Source organism: Corvus moneduloides, chromosome 10, assembly GCF_009650955.1.
Source record: "Corvus moneduloides isolate bCorMon1 chromosome 10, bCorMon1.pri, whole genome shotgun sequence".
Taxonomy (NCBI): Eukaryota; Metazoa; Chordata; class Aves; order Passeriformes; family Corvidae; genus Corvus; species Corvus moneduloides.
Window position 1 is genome coordinate 14,346,438 of NC_045485.1, and position 20,796 is coordinate 14,367,233.

The 20,796-nt window shown below is 52.5% G+C and overlaps 1 protein-coding gene across 1 annotated transcript in view; it reads left to right on the forward strand.

Annotated features, from left to right (window-relative positions):
* Nucleotides 1-20,432, forward strand: part of XXYLT1 (xyloside xylosyltransferase 1) — a 33,664-nt gene extending 13,232 nt beyond the window's left edge. Inside the window, exons 3-4 of the mRNA XM_032119414.1 lie at nt 6,957-7,089; nt 19,290-20,432. Of these exons, the coding sequence (XP_031975305.1) occupies nt 6,957-7,089; nt 19,290-19,686 (530 nt within the window). The 3' untranslated portion in view covers nt 19,687-20,432. The remainder of the gene's footprint in view (nt 1-6,956; nt 7,090-19,289) is intronic.
* Nucleotides 20,433-20,796: the final 364 nt, after the last annotated feature.

Sequence of the window (20,796 nt, forward strand, 5' to 3'; positions counted from 1 at the left end):
GACCAAGGTGATCAAAGTGATGCTGCTGTCAATACCTGGGAACATTGCTGCTGCTCCAGACCCCTGAGCTTACCCAGGTGCCTGCCCTGCATGGGTGGTAGCAATGATTTGTCATCTGTCTCTGGCAGACAGCCTAATTTTTTAATTAGCTGATAGGCTGATTAGCTGATGTGCTGCAGCCACTGCTCTGCTCTGTTGGGTGCCTAATCAGTGCTGCAGAAACCTGGTTAGCAGCCAGGTCTCTGGGGCACATCGCCTCCTGCACTGCCTTGGAGCTCTGTGTGCAAAGAGGGAGGCTGTTTAATGGGCAGGCAGCTGCTGGGCTGTCCCAAGGAGCCAAGGGGACCCTTGGCTGCTTGGCAGATGTGAGGACCTGTGTTGAAGTACGCAGCTCAAAGGTAAGCTGTACTGCACCTTGGCAAGCTCTGCTGGGACAGGGCTTTGTAGCATCATCTTCTTTTTGGGAGGGTGGGCTCTGGAGCAGCTCCGTGTCCTGGGAAGGGGGACTGCAGCCCCCCCAGTAGCCAGCACACTGACAGCAACCTCTGAGGACCATGTTATGCTTGCACATGTGCACATGTGCCGCTGCCTTGGCTGCTTCCTCTGGGCAAGGCTCTCCAGTGCTGCCAAGGTTGGCCGGGCAGGCAGCAGTGACTGATCCTGGGCGCAGAGGGGAGGCTGTGTGTGGAGAAAACAAGGGCTGGCCAGGGGAGCACACAGCCAGAGAGGAAGCTGCTCACAGCCCTGCTGACAGCAGCAGGGAGAGTGGCCAGGGGCAGCTGCCAGTGCGGGGGGGCGAGCCAAACCCAGGGAGCCTGTAATGAAGGGCAGGAGAACCCAGCTTGTTTGTGTAAATAAACTGTGTGCCTCCACACTGGGCTTGTTGAGGTGCTGGCATCCCTGCCTGGCACTGCAGCTGTTCTCGTGCCCTGCTCCCTGTGCAGCTGAGGCTTGTGGGGACAGCTGGCTACTGCTGCTGGGCAGCACCCTCTGAATTGCACAGGGACCTCTGGAGCCTGTCACCCACTCTGCATCCATGCCTGGCCATGGTGCTGGCTGTGGGAGTGGAGTTTTTCTTGGCCACACGTCTCTCTGAGCCAGTGAGGGCGGAGGATCCTGGTTTCACAGCCAGAACAGGCAGCTTTGTGGATCCACGTGTTGCTGCTGCAGGCACACTGCCTGCTGGAGCTGGCGGCTGCTGCCCTTCTCCAGGAGGTTTATTACCCAGGGCAGCCATCTAAAAGTCACTGCAGGTCCTTCACAGGTCCTTCTTTCCTTGGGATCTTGTCCTGTCATGATGGGGACAGCTAAAAAACCTGACTGAAAAAAGCATTGCTCAAAGCGATTCAGAGGTGGAGGGGAAACTGTCCAGGTGTGCCTGGCGTTTGTAGACCAGCAGACCTGAGATCCCCACCCCTTCTGACTCCAACTCAGAGAGCTTTGGTTGCTTGGCTCTCTTCCTTCTGGTGGTCCAAGTCAAGTGGCAAAATGCACAGCCATCCCCTGGCCTTCCCCACACCCTGCTGCAGCCCCACAACACCCAGAGCTGCAGCCAGCAGGGGACACTCCCGTCACTTGGCTGCAGTGTGTCACCCATGCTGGCTGCAGCTGCTGCTGGCCCTGCAGAAGGGTCTCTGAACTGCTCTGCCTCGAGCAGCTCTCTGTCCCAGCCCTTGCCAGGCCATCACCCGGCCACTGCCCATGCTGCCTCCTGAAGGATGGAGCAGGGTCTTGCCTCCTTGTGTTGCAGGGCTGGCAGGTGCTGGCTCTGTGGGAAAAGGCAAAGTGGTGTGCCTGGGTCACACAGCTGGGTCAGCAGTCCCAGCAGTGCCCCTGTTGATGTCATCTCTTAAGGTGTCTCTGGCCCCAAAAGTCACTGCTGGGATGCAGAGGAGGTGTGGGGAGGTCAAGGTGCTCCCACCTGATCTGTGCTAAGTGCCAGGTTAACAGCTGGACTCAATGATCTTAAAGGTCTTTTCCAGCCTAAACAATTCCATGATTCTGTGTTGGAGGAGTCTCTCCGGATTGGCATGGAGCATCAGAATGCTTTAGTCCTTAAAAAAAGGTTTGTTGAGACAGGTGGAGATGTCCGTGCAGGGAATGGTGGGAGCAGAGCCAAATTACCACCAGCCTTGGTGAGAGGTGTTTGCCTCAGGAGTGCGTGTACGATTCAGGCACACTGCAGCCTGGTGGGGTGGTGTCCTGTTCCCTCCTGCTATCCCACTGTTGCTTGCAGCATCTCCTCTGCCAGACCAGCTGCAGGCAGGATTTTTAACTCTGAGGGGGCTGAGCTTGTGCCAACACGAGCCTGTCAGTGGGCTGGAGAGTTATAGCACTTAGAGTAGGTTTTGATTCTTGCTTCTACTTTACATCTATTAAACCACTGCTCAATTATCAATTATTTAGACTGCAATGTTTGCTGGACAGCTTCTGCCCTTTGTACTGTGATTGCATTTCACTATTAAGTTCCTGGACACAACTCTTTTCCCCTCTCCACTGCCAGTGGTGGCATGCTGATGCCTAGGATTGTGTGGTTTGTATGGAAGTGGAGGGTTTGGATCCAAGGCCAGCACTCAGACCCCAGCCCTGCTTCTGCTCTCTGTGCTCAGCTTTGCCAGGGAAGCGACTCTTGTACAGAAAAAGTTGTTGGGATGAGCATAAATTACTTTGGCTGCAGAACAGCCTGTGCGGGCTCCTGCTTCTTTGCGCCTCCTCTTCACCTGACCCTCCACCCATTGTCTTGTGGTTATAAACCCACTAGTTACATTTCTTAGAGTCCATCCTCTTGACTCAGCTTAGGGGAAAGTAGTCCTATTCTGTGGGCAGGTTCAAGGCTGCCCATCCATAGGCTTCTTTGAACAATGGCAGCAGGTTCTAAAGGGCTGGAGGGGTAATAGCTGCTGCTGATTGCTTGCTGCATGACATCCCCAGAGCTCTGGCTACCTCTGCCAAAGCAGCTCTCCTCCTCCCTGTGCCCCCTGCTGCCATTCATGATCCTGCCTGGCATTTCTGGGAAGAGCAATTTCATAGAATCATATAATGGTTTGGGTTGGAAGGGACCCTAAAGTTCATCTGTGTCCATCCCCCCTGCCTGTCACCTGTATGTCACCTGGTGGATCAGGTTGCTCATCTAGATCATATTTACTCCTAAGTGCCACTCCAGTGGTGGGGTGGCCTGGCTCACTGCATGCCTGCTCTATCCCTGCTGTGCCATAGGGCAGTTTTTGGGGTCCATGCTTCCTGGGAAGGGCCATCAGACTTGGAGAAGCCGCTTTCTGCCATAGGGGCTCCTGGGTGCCTTTCAGAGCATCCAGACAACCTGTCATGCCCCTCAGCACACAGACAGGGTGCCTGTCTGTGTGCTGTCATAGCCCCACTGGGTCCTGGTAGAGAATGTGGGGCAGCAGGGCATAGGGACATGACCTCTGCCTGCCTGTGCCCCCTCACTGGATGAGGATGTGGGATGAGGCATCTCTGATGTCCCTCTGGACAGGGCTGGGGGGAGGTTTTGAGCCGAGCCTGGAGCAAAGCCCTGCTGTGGCTGCTGATACAAGGCCGCAGTAAAACATTATGAGCTTTAAATGAGGCCAACCTGTGCTGGAAAGCTGTCAGTGCTAATGGAGACCATCTCTGCTTTGATTGGCACAGTTCCCCTTTCCATGCCATGGCCAGAAGAGCTGGAGCTGAACAGAGTGGAGGGTTCTACTCGGTATGGCAAAGTTGGGAAACTCACTGCTGAGCGGAACACTCAGCCTTTTCCCACATTTCCAGCTGGATCCCTGTGAGCAGCTTTTGCCAAAGAGAGCACGCGATTCCTCCACCCCCACATGGCAGCCAGGACAAAGTGCTTGGTAGAAGGGCGAAAGAGCATGATACATCATAAATATTAGTGCCTGGCCCCTTGCCAGTCCCAGGCAGAGAAATCGTCTCAGCCATTAATCTGTGCGTGCAAGCTGCATCTGGAAAAGTGATGCTTAATGTCACCCATGCTCACTTATGGATGAGTGTTGCAGTTCATGCTTGCTTTAACAAAAAAATTTTAAAATTTCGAAAAATTAAAGAAAAAGTACTTGGTGCTTTCTGGGTCTAATTTCTTCTTAGTGTTTCCTTGGGGAAACACAAGGCACAGCATGGGACAAGTGTGCAGGGGTGAACCAAACATTGTCTTGCCCATGGAACCAAACATGAGAAGCGTCTAATGAGGGGCAGGATGGAGAACCCAGCGTGTTTGTGAAAATAAACCATGTGTCTCCATGCTGGGCTTCTTGTGGCGCTGGCATCCCTGCCTGGCATTGCAGCTGTGCTCGTGCCGTGCTCCCTGCTCAGCCAAGGCTTCTGGGGACAGCTGGCTGGGCAGCACCCTCTGGGTTGCACAGGGACCCTCCAGAGCCTTTCACCCACTGAGGTGCTGGGGCGGGCAGGGTTGGGATTGGAGCTTCCTCCAAGCTCAGCTTTCTTTCTCTGCTGTGATGAATTGCAGTTGGCGTTCATCTGTAATTTTAGAGAACAATCAGATGACGTGCCTCACAGTTGATTTAATTGAAACCTGATGAGGCATCATATGGCTGCTGTGCACCAGGGCGAGTTGTGCTGGGATGCCCCTGGGAATCCCATCCCCTCTTCCCAGCCTCAGCAGTACCTTGTAGGGCTCAGGCTCCCCACATTTCTCTGGAGCTGAGCTTGTGCTGGAAGTCCAAGGTCTTCTTGCCCTGGAGTTTTGTGACCAGTCTGGTTATTCTCAAGTACAGTAGCGTTTAGGATTTGGGGGTTTGCCGCACTGTAGTTTGGGCCGCTGAGGAGGATTGGTGCATTTGGGATACTACACATCTAGTTCCTCATTGCAGAAATCCACTGCTCTGCTGATTCATATGCTTGGCCATTTCTGAGGCAGTTCAGAAGACTGGGGGAAATAGCTTTCAGGTCAAGACCTGCTTTAGCCTGTGGTGAATTACTGTGCCTGGGTTTTAAATCTTTGCAAACAGAGGATTATGGTGATGGTAAATACTCGGTAGGCCTGAGGATTGCCGTACTGAGGGCTGAAGGGAGCATGGCCTTTCCCTTTAGCAGATAAAGCATGATGGATGTTAAAAAAATAAACTGAGATACAACCCAAGTTGGAGCTTAGATACTATTTCTCTTTGATTTATATTTCTGCTCGGGTGCTTCGCAGTGTAAGCAGTATATTTCTTGCTTAACCTCACAGGGCCTTTTTGTTCTTAAATGAGGACAACGTGGTACATATGACCAATTGCCAAGAGCCCCAGATTAGTGCAAGATCTGCAAAACATTCAGAGCTGCTGTACAGCCCAGCATCTGCTTAAAAACACAAACACGAAGCAATGAACACGTTTGAAAATGCAAAGCTGCACTCCCGTGCTGGGGGATACCTGCTGGTGCCTGGCTGCTCTCGGTGCCTCTGGGTCTCTAGTTCCAGTGGTGGTTTTGGGGGCTGAAAACAGAGCAATTGCCTCCTGCTCTCAGCAGCCAGGAGTAGACAGCAGCCTGTCCCGAGCACGACAGGGTGAGGGGATGAGGAATCATGATGGTGGGAAGGTTGGAGTCTGGGCACTGCCCCAGCAACACCAGTGTGATGGGAAGCCCTGCCCATAGGCACAGCAGACGCAGGCAGCAGAAGGTGAGGGCAGGCAGGGCTTGTCCTCCTGCCTGCAGGTACTGGGCAAGAGGAATGATGAGGGCTTGATTTGCTAATTGCTCTGGAAGTGGTAGTGACAGACAGGTCTAGCCTGCAGGGAACTGTAAGGGCATCTGTGCATGATGAGTGGGACCAAAACGGGTTGACACAGCCTTACAATCCAATTAGTGCCGAGTGCTAAGCAACCTGGCCAATTTGCTCTTGGCTTTTATAACACATATAAATAGCAGGGGCGTTACGTAACCCCCTGGGGATGGCTCCACTCGCAGTCCCTGAGAAGGACTGAGCTGTGCTAGCCACAAAATGGCCATGGCTTTGCCCATGGCTGGGGGATCCCATCTGATGGTCTGATCTCTTGTAGTGTTTGCGCTTGCTGCATTGCACTTGGCCTGCTGCACTCCATGCAGCATCCCCAGATCCGCCTGGGATGAGCAGTCTTGACAAGGCACATCTGCACACTCTCCCAAGCAGCATCTCCATCTTTTGGTCCTGTGTGCTACAGAGGAGACTGGGACAAATTTGGGGCAGGGGCCTGACCCTGTTAACGAGCTCAGGCCCAGCCTTGAGAATTATGTCCTCCAGCCTCTCCTTGTTCTTGATGTCTCGCTGCAAGTGGAAGATGCTTCCATGTCTTCACAACCCCCCTTGCCTCTGAGAGGGTACCACCAGCAATATTAAAGTCTTCTAGGCTGCTGCAGATCACCAGGAGTTCTGTGCAAGCAGAGGGCTGTAATCTGTGTAATCTCTTCCTCAGGGAAGCCCATGGCAAGTTCGCTGGGAGCTAATGGGTTTGTGCAGGTGATACTGGAGGTGTCATGTGGTAGACTGATGTTGTCTGTGATGGAAATTGCTTTGGTATGTTGGGCCAGGGATGGATGCTCTCTGGGCTGGAGATGGAAAATGCTCATGAAGTTGGTAGCAGAAGGTAAACATGGGGTTTTGTGTGGCTGGCACTGCAGAAGCACTTCTGGAAAGGGAGAGAGGCTGGTTTGAAGCTACCTCTTGCTTTTGTCAGTTATATGGAAAACCAGTTTTCTGGAAGGAAGGAGTGAGTGGATAGGAGGGGGTAACCAGAAATTATTTCTGAAGTCAACACACAGTGGTAAATACTTCATGGTGGTTGAAGTTTGTTTGCTTCATGCAGAGGTTGCAGCTGAATTGTGTTTGCTCTGAGCTGGTCGAATCTTGCCCATGGAGCCGATTGCACCAAATCCTCACTGGGTGCAGTTCCTCCAGTAGCTGCTGGTGATCACTGGTTACAGTTTTGTCTTATATTGCTGACTTTTCCTCTTTGTGCTTTCAGAAATAACACGGATCATCCAGGTAGACTTGGACTTGAAGTACAAGACCAACATCCGAGACCTGTTTGATGAGTTTGACAACTTCCCGGAGGGAGCAGTTGTTGGGATTGCCAGGGAAATGCAACCAGTGTACAGGTACAGCCCCCTCCCTGTGGGGAGCAGGGAGTGAGCAGTGGGTGGCTGGTGTCTTCTCTTCAATTCAGGTTGCTCTTCAGAAAAAAACCTAGGGAGCAGTGGTTTAAGCAGTGGGAACCTGCTTTAATCCCTGCCGAGGGACTTAATATGTAAATTGGTATGAGCAAAGCATGTAGTGCCGCTGTGGTTTGTTTGCTTGTTCATAAGGCTTCCAGAGCCAAATTCCTGATCATCAGTGCCAAAATCCATGCCTGGACTCTAGTACATCTAGAGGCATGTTTGCCCGTCCATGCCTGCTGAGGTGTTGCAATTGCATTCTGGAGCTTCAGTTTGTGTGTTGGGGCTCAGAAGTTTTGGCTGAGAGTATTGCAGAGACTAGGGGTTGAGTTTGGGCAACAATGAGGTTCTGGGTCCCTGGGATCTCAGTGCACCTTCTGCTTCCCTCAGGGAAGCAACTCTTGAATGGGCAACTCTTGGTGACCTGGTCTTGCAAGCATGAGGGTGACTTCATGGTCCCTTGCTCTTCAGATCCTTAGTCCACCAGCCACTGCCGGCTGTGCTGGAAACTACTCACCAAGGGGTGGCCCAGTCCTTCCTGCTCATGGATCACTGCTGGGATTCAGGGACACAGATATTTCCAGGTGGTTAGAGAAATTGATTTAGTTTAGCCTCTGTTGTCCCAAGGATAGATCTCAGGTTTTCTTTTAATCCAGGGTAAATCAGATAATCATCCCAGGATGCCTTAATGGATCGCAGCACAGCTGAGTTTGAGCATCTGAGATGGCTTGGTTAGATTTGCTAATCCTAAAGGAAAACTTCTTGGAGAAAGATAAAAAGGAGCAGGAGGTCTATATGTCTTTTCCTTCCCTACTGGAAGCCTTCTTCCCTACTGAACCTCGTAAGACATGACCAGCAGCGTGCTTGGGCAAAGGCTGAGCTGCAAAAATCCAGACCAGCCATTCTTGCTCCTTGTGCATCCAGATGGGAAGAGGGTAGAGACAGAGAAGAAGTTCATCAACAGGGGATTGGTGGTCATTAATCACCACCAATTGCTTCCTGGAAGCCTAAACCACAGAAGAGCATGTGGATTGCTCAAACTACAGAAGTCACCACTATTCCTGAGCTGGAAAAAGACATCTCTCTGTCTGTGGCATAAGTCTTGCCTCTCTCCTGATTGGTACTCTTGGCAGGGAGAGCTGGGACTAGAGGAACACAGATGCTGAGGTCTTGTCTCCATGGGGTAGCACCATGCTCAGAGTGCAGAGGGCTCCTATATCTACTTTAGGTGTCCTGACAGGATTTTGGTGCCCAGAATGGTAAATCTGGCCCCAGTTAATCATATTCAATTGTTAGAGCTTAAAGCAGGATGGAGGGAAGAGCCGCAGCCAAGAGCGGCTGTGGGACTGTGGCCTCGGTCAGCCCGGCAGGGCAGGTGCCCTTCGTTAGCGGTGCAGCCTGGAACGGGGTAAATGGAGCGTTTGTTCGCCTGCAGTTAGTGCAGGTTGGAATCACTTTGTTTTTGTCTCTGCAGGGTTCTGCATTATTTCCATGCACAACTAGGGAGTGGGGATGGTGTTCCGCTGCCTGGATGTGGTTTGTGGGACCAGGCGTGCCTGGAGGGGACTGAATTAAGGTTTGGGGTGCTCTGCTGGAGAGCCTTTCAGCATGGCAGGGGACAAGGCACAGGATCAGGGGCTGAGCACTGAATACCTGACCCAAGCCATAGCCATGTTCTCCCCCTCCTGCCGCCCGCAGTGGGGACAAACACACCAAGCAATAACAGCCCTCACAGGCTGCATTTTTGGGCTGAACTTTCTGTTGTTGCAGTTTTGACGTTCTGGGTCACTTTGGGCTGTGTTGTGCTTTTTTTCTTGTGTTGTTTTGATCTTCATGTGAAAACAAGTTCCTGATCCTTTTTGTTGCCAGATCACCCGTTGTGGGGTGAGCTGTGCAAACTCCAGCCTGCCCTCCTGCCAAGCCCTGCACCCTGCGGGGCTCGCACCTCGCTGCTAAAGGGGTTTCCAGACACAAACATGAGCTGACAAAGCATGGATGTCTTTGTAAAAAAAAAAAATCTTCGCTATTTTTATACTTTTAGACAGATAAAAACGTGTTGTAGGTGTGAAATAAGAGGTGTCAGCTCCAGCCGCGTTGTTTGCCATGTGTGCAGGCTTGAAGCATCAGTTGGGAAAATGGTTGTGGGGGTGGAGGAGGATTACGAGGCAATGGAGGGGTCTCTGTGTTGCCACTCACGTTTTCCTCACCATTTCACACAGCTCTCAGCTGCCCCAGCTTTGCCCCAAAACATCAGAGGACTTGGGGCAAGTTAGCAGAGCTGTCCTGAGCTTGCTCGTGGAGCTGTGGACTCGGTTCCCTGGGGCAGGGTAAGCCAGTGGCCGGGAAGGGTCTGGGTGCCGTCTTTCCTGGTGTGTAGCAATGGGAAGAATGAATGGAGATCAACCCACCATTTGTTCCCACCAGCTGCCCATGGGCTGCCTGGCTGTAGGCTGCACTCTCTAGGCACAGGCTGGGGCTGCAAGAGGCTCAGGCTGCTGCGCTGGTGCACCAAGCAGTGCTGGGCACAGACCTTTACGGGAAATGGAGGATTAAGAGAACAGCAAATCGGAAACATCCTGGAGCCTGTCTGCATATCCTGAAGGTAGGGGAGACCTCCAGACAGCAAAACAGGATGGCACGGGAGTGTTTCCACTCGCTTGACTCATGCTGAAACAATGCCCGGCCACTGTTTGTCTTGGACAAACACATTTCTCTGAGCAACAGGATCTCCCGGCCCTCCTGCTACGCCAGTGCTGGGATTTAACTGTTGCACAGTCTGGGGTTGACCTGTCCTTTGAGGCCGCTCAGGGTGAGTTGGAGTGGCCTGTGGAGAGCAGTAGCTCCTGTTGAAGCTGGATATGGATCACCCTGCAGTGTCTGGCAGGGAGTCCTGGATGCAGAGGGGGAGGTGGCAGGAGCCCATGTCACCTGCAGGAAGTGATCTGAGGTCGGAGGTCATCGGTGTCAGGTTTCCATCTCTGCGGCCATTGCGGGGAAAAGAGGCACCCTGTCCATGGGTCAGGCATGTTGTTCTTCCTGTGGCTTTTGGATCAGTCAACACCTCTGTGGATAGGATTGCAGGCAGAGCTTCATCCCACAAGAAGCTGCCCCCATGGTGGGATTGTTGAGGACACTGGTACAGTCCAACACCTCCTAGATGCTTGTGGGCTTTCCATGGCAGCACTCGATTCCTTCTGCCAGGCTGTTGTTTGAATACTGGCCTGCAGAAGAGCCTCTTCCCAGGCTGACTTATGCCTGCTCATATGTCTGCCTGCACAAGGTTCACACTGTGGCCAAGATCAGGAGCTCTGACTTCAGTGGGAGTGATTTTGATGGAAAGATTAGACTCTGCATCTGAAGTTTGCATCATCCAAAAGGCTTTCCATGCAAGGAGGTGCTTCTGCAGAGTCATAACCATAATTAAAAGTCCTGTTGTCCCCTGCAGCATTTCAGCTGCTCAGTTGTGCTGGCAGTGTCCTGCTCACCAGGCTACATAGACGGAGTGATAATGGTCTGTATAAATATTTATGTTGCGCTGAGCCTTCCATGCCAGATCCTGGCCAAATTGAGAAGTCCAGGCTCTCTGGTGCTCTTGAGACCTGCTAAGAAACATGCAGAAAAGCACTGCAGATTCAGCCTGCATGGGGGTGACCAGATGGGCAGGCAGGTCACTGTCCTTTGTGAGTGTGTGGGTACGTGCCCGGCATGTGGAGCTGTGGAGCATCTCAGCTGTGCTCCCAGCAGTGTAGCTGTGCCATGGCTGGTGCTGGAAGCACGGCCTGCTTCCCCTCAGCCTCCTGGCCAGCTGGTGGAAGCACAGCCTGCTGCCCCTCAGCCTCTTGGCCAGGTGTGAGCAGCAGGGCTGCACCTGGGGCATAGTGGGGTCTCCATCAAGGCACGATGATGACATCCTCACACCAATGCAGCCCAGACCTACCTGTGCCTCTCTGCCAGCCTGGCTTGGCTCAGTACTTGTTCCCAAGCACAGGAGCTTAGTGCTGCCAGGCGCCAAAGGAATAAGGCTCCTCATTTCAAAGCAGCCCTGTGGTTGAGAGGAACAGAGTGGGGAGATACTGTGGCATTCCCCAAAATGTCCTGAGAGCTCTCAGATTACTAAAGGCAGAGCTTAAACCCTATTCTTAACACATTTCCTGGTTATAGATCCCTCCGGTCACACTGGTGGCATGTGAGAGGAAGCAGAGCAGTGGTATTGATTGCACAGCTGCTCTCGGCAGCCTCGGCCTGACCCCGGGCCAGTGTGCCACGCCATGCCCCCTGCTCCCATCCCCACAGCCAGCCCAGCCTCTTTGCTGCCTAAGCACTTTGCTGCTAAGCACACTGCTGATGCTGGCACTGGCACTGCCAGTGGCAGTGGGCTCTGGGTGCCCAGAGAGCCAGCACCACCTGGGGCCCTCAGCACTGCCCCCATCATGCTCACCTTAGAGGTCTCCTTGGGGAGGAATGGTCTGCTGGCAACAGGGAGGACCTAACCCACAGGTCCTCAGATGGATGTTTTTACCCCCTCCAGCTAGGAGGAAGATACGTGCAGCGAAGATGGGCCTCAGGAGAGGTCCCAGAGCATCACAGGTCTGGAAATGCACACAGCTGGGGCTGGAAGAGTGGCTTCTCTCTCAATTTCTGCTGTTGGGTGAGATTTTTACTGCTGTCCCCTGTGGCAAGAAGCTAATTAAAGCTTGAGACATCTTGGGAATCCACAGTGTTGGAAATGATAAAAGTTTGTTCAGTAGGAAAGGATATCTATATCAAAGGGACAGCTACAGACTACAAAGGACCGACACTTGGGTCCCTGTGTGGCTGCAAGGCCATTCACCTTTGCCTTTGCATAAAACCTAGGGAGAGCTCAAACAGGACATTATTTTGTAGAAAGGAAAAGCTTTGTTTCTGCTTGTGATCATGTGGGAGCTGCTGTAAGTGTGCTGTGTGCTCTGTGGCATGCATTTTGTTTGTTTTAGAGCTGGTAAAATAGCCCAGAGAAGCCCATTAATGAGTGGAAGCAGGACTGTGCAGCTCCGGACGTGGAGCCGCGGCACTTGCTGTGCTGGGTGTTTGCTGGGAGCGCAGCGGCACCGGTGCTAAGTCACTTTGTCAGATGTTTGGAAGAGGAAAGGAATTATCCTGGGCTGGGAGCAGGCTAATGCTAAATCCATAGCCAGGCTGTCAGAGAGTCTGGGCTGAGACAGTACGTTCTGTACCTTCTCTTGGGATCTAAAAAAAACCCCAAAGTATGGCTGACAGCTGCAAGCAAGGAGCAGCTGGCTTCCCTGGCAGAGGCAGTGGTGGTGGTTGTAAGATATAAGAGTGCAGGTGGGCTGCTGCCTGCAATGGAGCTTTCCAGAACTAGAGATAACCATCTCCAACAAGCAGGTCCTCCTGTCTGAGTTTTCCTGGTTTTGTGGACTTTTCATGCAGGCAGGTGGCCCTGATTTGGAGACTTTATTTTTTTTCCAAGGACTTTTGCCCTGGGGGAGCAGAGAGCTGGCTTCCACAAAGGGTTCTGTTCCCCAAGCCCCTCAGGAGTAAAGGCAGGAGAATTTGTGCCCTGCCATTTGTACCATTGTGATGTCAATGCTGCCTGCCCACAGTCTGCAAGCTCCAAACCCTGGGCACTTTGGATTTTAAACCATTTCAAGACTTTGACTTGATTTGTAGCAAGTGCTCCTGCTCGACGCACGGAGAAAATGGTTCTAGGAATTGTTTGGCAGTGGCTGCCAAGAAGCAGCCAAAATTACAGAACAAGCAGAACCTGCAAGGAACTGGCAGCAGAATTAATTTCAGGAATTCAGCTTTACCTCTGATTTAAAAAATTATCCAAGAAGGTAAAGGGTCGTGTTGTTTACAACTGTGAATATCATTAATATGTAAGACCTGTCCAATTTATTCACACTACGATGCAAACTTGAAATGTCATTTAAAAACAATTAATAAATTGGACAAGATCTGACAACCACAACTGCACACTGATTAGCACAAATACTGTTAATAATATTAAGCAGAAGGGGAGCTTCTGTGAAGGGAGAGCATCTCCCCTGTTCCCAAGAGTCCCATCAGCTGACAAGTGTGGCCCAGAGCAGGCAGCCTGTGCTTTCAAGGCAGGCAGGAGAACACTGCCAGAGCAGAGTTCATTCACAGTTGTTAATAGAAATCTGCCATTTTGGCAGTAATTAGGCCCACAGTGTTCTAGAGCGTCCCTGTGGGTGGGTTGCTCCCCTTCCTGTATGGGTGCTGATAAAGGTGCTGATAAACACACACAGGTTGTTGCTCTGCACTGGCACCAGTGCCACAGGCATTTGATCTATAGAGGGAATGAAACTGATGTGACCCAAACAGGGATTTATGGTCTCACCTCTATTTGGAGGATGATTTTAGCACTGGCGTGGGGTGTACAAATGTTTGGTGGTGAGGGGCGCCCCCCTTGAAAATCTGTCCCAAAGAAAGGTTTAGCTCACAAGCTGTGTTCACAAGTTGTCATTTGTCATCTATTTAAGTGTTCCCATTTTTGGACTAAGTCCACCCAGAAATGTCATCAGTGAGAATCAATTTGCTGCTCTAAATACAGGCCTTTTAAAAGTTTGGCATGCAGGCTGGGCTGTGGTAGAGACCAGCACTGTACAGACATAATTTGTGCCTTACATGAGAAGTTTATTAAGGAATTATTGATGTCCTCATTGAAGAGCTCAGTCTGTTGCTTCATCAGTATTTTCCATGGGAGGGCTGGAGATCCTGCCTGAGCTGGACCTTTACCCTGAACCCATCAGAGAAGGTAAGGTGGTCCTGGTGTGCACACCAACACATCCTGTTCTTTGTCCCAGGATGGAAATTGCAGTTTTTTTGCCCCAGAGTGATATTTTCCCTGGCAGGGCAAGGAGTACTGCTGTGTTGGTGATGCCACTGCACATCACTGGGTACATGGTGCTCCTGAGAAGCGTGGAGCTGGGATTTCCTGGATTACACAAGCTGCTCAGCATCAGCTAAGGTGCTGTGGACTGAGCTGGTACTGAACCTGCTGTCCTGGCTCCTTAAGAGATTTAGCAATTGCACATGGAAAATAAGCAATTAGCAACAAGGGCTGCTTTGTTGCAAAGCCACTGAGCTCACCAGGCTGAGGTCCAGCTGCTGGGGCAGGAGGAGGTAGCTGGGTTGGATGCTGCTCCGGGTGGTTGCCTCCCTTTGTGTGGCAGAAACTTGGAAGGGCCCACCTTTATTGCAGCAGGGCCTTCTGGAGGTGGGAGAAGAGGCAGGAAGGGGAGCTGGCCTTTCCTGAGGGTTAATCTCAATTGAACACAGTGATGGTAAGGGGCTGACAGCTGCCTGCCACTGTGAGGATTAAGCAAGAGGAGAAAGATGCAGGGAAGTTTCTTGGCTGTGCTTTACTTCGTGCTAAGGATTAAGGGGGAGAGCCACCATCACCCCCTGAATGGACCATGCCATCATTCCCATCATTCCCATCATTCTTCCCTCCCCACTGCCCACACCCTCTCCTCCAAGCAGGACAGAAGCTGCTGTCAGGGTCTCCCCTTTGCTCTCTCCCACTTCAAGCACATCCCCTGTCCCCATCAGGACACTGCATACTTCCTATTGGGGCTCCTGTCCCATCTACCTCTGACAAGCTCTCTGGGGCCCTGCAGGTCCCAGGCACCACCAGGTGGGCAGCTCAGCCAGGGAGCACTGCTTGGTGCTCTGTCCTCCTGCCACGCCGGGGGAGTCCTGGCAGCACACGGCGCAGGGAGCAAGGTGTGCTTGTGCCTCATTGCACAGGAGCAGTGGCGTTTGCCAGCTGGGCACGTGCCTGCATCTGGGGATAACGCCGGCAGCCATCCGTGTTCTGGCTCAGGACCTGAACAATGTATTTGGAGGTACGAGAGCATGCGCTTGGTATTTTAGTTGGTGTTTGGGCTGGCAGGACTGCTGCTGGACTGGCTCAGAGAGGGATGGCTGGCAGCCCATGCTTCCCTTCTGCTCCAGGAGCCTCATACATGGCTAGATGGGGCTCAGGGTTCCCCAGCCCCTGACCCCTGTGAGAGAGACTTGCTGACAAAACGCATCCTTGAGATGCTGGCCTGCTGCCGCTGTCCATCCTGCTCTCCCAGACAGCTGCCCAAACTCTGGCAGTGCTGGAGCAAATCAGTGAGCTCCAGCAAGGAGTTGACTGTTTCCGGGATGTGTATTACATCCAGAATCTTGCAGATTCCCTATTTTTGTGGCTTTATCCCATGACTGTTGGCTTTGCTTCCCCTTTGGTGAGGGAGAGGCCATGCAGCTTTCCTCCCTGGGTACTAGGCTCATGCAGTGCATGCTGGCATTCAGAGACCCTGCATCCTTCCAGGAGCATCCTCTAACCACATCCACCCTGGGTCTGGCCTGGTATCTCCTTTCGCTTCATGTCTTTTTGACCTGGCTCCTTGATGCCCCAGATGCCTGTGGAGGGAGGCATTCCTGGAAATATGGACACATGGGGAAGATCCACATCTTCAGCAGCAAGCCCAGTGGCAGCTGCACAGCTGGTGTGGCAGGGTTGCAGCCTCTTGAACATCAGATGGGTATAGGCACACAAGCCCAGTCTGCTGCTTGTGGGGCAAGTGCTTTGAACTTGCTGCTGGTCTCCCAGCTGGCAGTAACCCCTGCATCTTGCCTTTCCTGCCAGCTCGGGCACCCTGCTGGTTTACCACGGGTTTCCAGCTCATCCTATGAAGTTGTCCCATAACCCAGAGCTGAAGTAAGTGAGTGGAAGTTCACAGATTTGGACAAAGTCTTCCCCGACTTGTTTGTCCCTTGCTGCACACGAAAGCAAGAGAAGGCCCTGCAGTACAGCTGGTGGGTGGAGTGGTCCCTCCTGCCCTGGCAGCTGTCCCCAGCGAGGCATTTGGAAGGGTGTGATGGCAGCTTTGTGAGCTGGGGCTCGTGACCGCCGGGCTGCAAGGCAGGGGAGGTGCTGCTGCAGCGCCCTGTGCTGGGCCAGCAAGGGAAGTCCTGCTGGAAGCAGGGGATTTTATCTGGGCTGCCTGGGCCTGGCGTTTGAATGCTTGGAAATGCTCTTCTCCAGATGTTTCCTAGCACACGCCGGCTCTGTTTATAAACAGCTCCTCAAAGCAAAGCCTGTCGGGGCTGCAGGCGCTTGCGGCAGGCCCCACACAGCTCCCCTGCACCATGGCACGGGGTCTGGGGCCACAGGTCACCTCTGTCTCCTCCCATCTAGATGGGTTGGAGCAGTTAACAAAAGCCCCAAATGCCTCCTCTTCCTTTCTCCTCCCTTTCTCCCGGCTAGCAGCTTCCTGCCCCGATGCATCCTGGTGGTGTTGGCATCTCCGGGCTGCCTTCCTGCCCAGGCTTTTGCTGCTAGGGGCACAGAGAGGAGGTCACACTGTCCTGCCTGAACTGTTCCCAGGGAGATCCCAGCCACTCCAGGGGCTTGGGTCAGGGAGACATTTCCATTGCATACAGTTGGGGTTCAGTTCCTTGATGATTGTCTCAAGGACACATCCTGAGAGCACGCTCATCCAGCCCCTGGAGTTTTCCCCTTATGTTTTGCGGTGGGTGCCAAGCAGCAATGCCGGGCAGGACAGAGTGGAGTGGGTACAGGGTGGGTCAGCTGTTTGGCTGGTTGTTGTGCTTCCCTGGCCCCATCTCCTCTGAAGAGAACAATGCTCTCATACTTGCCACTCCTTCCACTTCTAACTGGGTGGAGGTGCCTTTCAGCCATGCTCTTCTCTGTCCTGGCCCCTACAGGACAGTTCCAAAACCCTCCATTTGAAAGACAAAAGCCAAGAAAAATCTTGTCTGAACAGCTGCTGCCAGTGGCTCTTCCAGAATACCTTTCTCTTGGTTGGCCTGAGCCCAGCAGGGGCAAGGCTGTTGTGCTCAGCTGTGAGCAGGTTCCCAAACCATCGGCACTGCGGAGCCACCTGCAGCTCATCACATCCTGGATCTCACCTCAGCATCGCTCCCTGGGGATGGCCCTACCCTCCCTGCACACAGCCAGGGGAGGACGGCCCTGTCACACCAGCGCTGGGAGGAAGGGCTGAACAATTGCTGCTTGTCAGTCTGCCTCCTCTTCCTGTAGAAAAGGGCACGTTATCAGCCATCCATGAGTCATCCGGGGAACAGCATTGCTGAAAAATTGAGTCATTTGATACAGATTTGCTTTAGCCCCACCACAGCCTGGCAATGCTGAGGGCCTGGGTCCTTGCATTTTTCTTATCCTGGATGCTTGCAGTGGCTGTAATCTTGTCCCTTAGCTTGGGCAGCATGTGTTTAGAGGTAAGAATGTGAAAGGAATCAGCTTCACTGCTGTGGAGCTGGAAATGTGCTCCCCTCTGTGGCACTGCTCACCCTCTCCCTCCTGGCAGCTTCCAGTGTAACATTCTGGGCAAGGGGGATGGCTTTCTTGGCACTGCTAGGGAGAAGCAAGAGCAGAGGATGCAGAGGTGGGCTAGCCACTCCCTGGATCTGAGCACTTCAGGAGGCTGACTGGTACATGGCTGGGGCTTGTCTTTGCAGGTTGAGGTTCCCTTTAGTGCTGCATGGAGAATGCTTTGCCTTCCTTTTCTAAGGAGCAGGCCATCCGTGAGTTGTCTTTGCCTGTCCTCAAGACACAATTGCTCTTTGCAGAGGCAGAGCCCTTTATTCCTTCCCCACCCTTTAGATCCAACCAGCAGTGCTGCCCATGAGCTCTGATGAGGCAGCGCATCCTCCACTCCCCTTCCCTGGTAAGCATGGATATGGCTGCCTAAAGACTGAGCCCTCCTTCCATGGGAAACTGGCATTTGGAAAAACCCTTTCTGTTCTGAATCAGGTGAAAGGGAATGGTGTAAGAACCCATAATGAAATGGGAAATATCAGTGCTTTAATGGAAAGTTTTAAGGAAGTGATGCTGCATGATGCTTGTGGTTCTCCAGATCAGGAAATAAAAAATATATCCACAGTTGACATCATTAATCAATCCATGTTTTCTGCTGGTGGCTGTTGAATCCTGGCTGTCACCTTGACCAGTCTCGCTGTGCTGGGGATCCAGAGCACAGGCCAGAAGGATGGATTTGATAGTCTGATCTCTGTACAAGCTGTAGGAGTCCCTGAGCAAGTGCCTGTGGGAGCTCAACATGGCTTCTTAGAAGAAAAATTTAAATGTTTGCAGTGGAGGAGTACCCACCTTGCCTCTGGAGCTGTTCCAGGGGCAAATGTCCTTGCATCTTCTTACATCTGTTGGAGTCCAGCTTCAGCTTCCAAGCATGGGACCACTTAAACATTTGGGTGCTAAATCTATCAACAAGTTCTCATTGCCTTGAGCAGAGACTTTGGATGGTGTCTGACAGGTTTGAAGAGAAACCAGCAGCAGGCTTGGCTTATTCTTTCTAACACTGTTTCTCCTTGACATCTTGACAGTAAGGTGTAAAAAACCACTTCTGTAACTTTACCTGAAGTGTGAGGGCTGGAAGGAGACAGCAGTGCTAGCAGCACTGGGCTTTCAGGTGGTGGTGGGGGTCACAGGTCCATCCTGCCCTCCTCTGAACAACAGGCTCAGACAGCTCTCAAGGTGCTCAGCTTTGCAGCAGAGGATGCTGTTTGAGGGAAGAAGACTTTCAGACTGAATGGAGGCAGAGCCAGCTACCTGGGGAATAGCGTGGGATTAATTCAATTCCTGCAAGTGGGAGCAGCCAGTGTATGTATGGTGAGGTGTATTCTCTGATCTAGGACTGAGAAAGGAGCCAAAGAAATTTCTGGGCTGCTTGCTTAGGTAATCAAAATGAGGACACTTCTGGTGGTTCGCCCAAGGCACTGGGGATGTGGTTTTGTCTCCCTGCACAGCCGTGTGAGCAGTCACACGATCCTGTGTCCACTTGGCTCCCTGGAATGATGCTGGTAGAAACAAAAGGGGCTTTAGGAGATGGTAAGCAGAGTGGTTTGAAGTCTGGGCAATATCCTGTGCAGAGGGATGGAGAGAAAGGCAGCCTGTGAAGCACTGGCTTCTCGGAGAAGCTGGGTGCCTCCAGACGGAAGACAAGCACTGTGAGATCCCTTGGGTGGGTGGTAGGTCCTGTGCTGTGATCCAGACCTGCCCAGACTTGAGGTGTCTGCTCCTCAGGCTGCACTCCCTGATGTCCCTGTTCCTGCTCTTCCTCTCTTTCCAGGCACACCTTCTGGCAGTATCGCCGTGAGAACCCCCGAACCAAAGTGGGGGAGCCCCCTCCTGATGGGCTGCCAGGCTTCAACAGTGGTGTCCTGCTCCTGAACCTGGAAGCCATGAGGCAATCCAAGCTCTACAACCAGCTGCTGGAGCCCACCATGGTGCAGAAGCTGACGGAGAAGTACCACTTCAAGGGCCACCTTGGGGACCAGGATTTCTTCACTATGGTGGGGATGGAGCACCCAGAGCTTTTCCATGTGCTTGACTGCACGTGGAACCGGCAGCTTTGCACATGGTGGAGGGATCATGGATACAGCGACGTGTTTGACCAGTACTTCCAGTGTGAGGGGGAGGTCAAAATTTACCATGGGAACTGCAACACCCCAATCCCTGAAGACTGAGGCACCCACTGGCCCCAGGAGCAGCTCTGACTGCAGCAAGACCTGCAAAGCCATAGTGGCTGTGCTAACAGTCCCTCAGGAGGAGTGACCAGCTCTGATCCAGCACATCCTGGGGGGATCTAGGGATCCCAAGAGCATTCAGTATCCCACTGCCTGTAGCCTCACCCTCCAAGAGGAAGGGCAGTTCAGTTGTTGGAACGGGACATCCAGAGCCACTTTGTCCAGGGCTCAGCTCCTGGCTCTAAAGTCCACGTTGCCCATCTGTGCCTCAGCTGCTGGGGCATGGGGACAGCTGAGGGGCCATCAGAGACTGCTGCTTTTGCACTTGTCAGGGTCCAGCTCCCTGGGTGCTGCGCAGCTTTGCCTTGTCTGATGGTCAGCAGGAGTCCCCAGCAGGCAGTTGGTTTCATTTGTCATTCCTTGGTGGCCCATTTCTGCACCTCATGCATAGCATTGGTCTGGTCCCTCTGGAGAGTAGACACTGTCCTCAGGTCATCTTCCTTTTGAAGCATTCCAGAAAGGCGAGAAGGCTTTAAAGACTGAAAAGCTGCTTTAAATTGGGTTACTTACAAACAAAACCTGAATGCTGGATGAGCTTTAAAGCCTTTCATTGGTTCTTCTTAGCAATAAAAGCTTTACTGCCCTGTATTGTCCTAGAAGTGTTCAGTGAGTGTGTAGCAATAGGTTCATTTTCCTGGCTTTGCCTTTAACCTTTCATACGAGAATAAAGCTGCAGATGTCAGACACGTCGACTGTTTTTATGTGGCACAACTGAAGTCCTGTGCAATAGGAGGTTTCCTGCTCTTATCATGATTAAAAAGTAGCTGATGTGTATCTGCTGGGCAGTTGAATGTGGTGCCCCACATAGCTTATCCCACATCTGTCCCATGTGAGTGATGCAAATAAAGTAGCTGGATTTTAAAGATCATCACCACTGTAGCCAGGGTTGGTTTGGAAGGAGCTGGGAGCTGCCTGTGCTGTGACTGAGTGAGCTTCAGGCTGTTCCCTGAATAAATGCTGCCTCGGTGAGCCCGGCTGGCGGGCGAGCTCCTGCACAGGTCTGTGTCACAGACGTGCACAGCTCATTAACCACCTCCAGCCCTCGTGTGC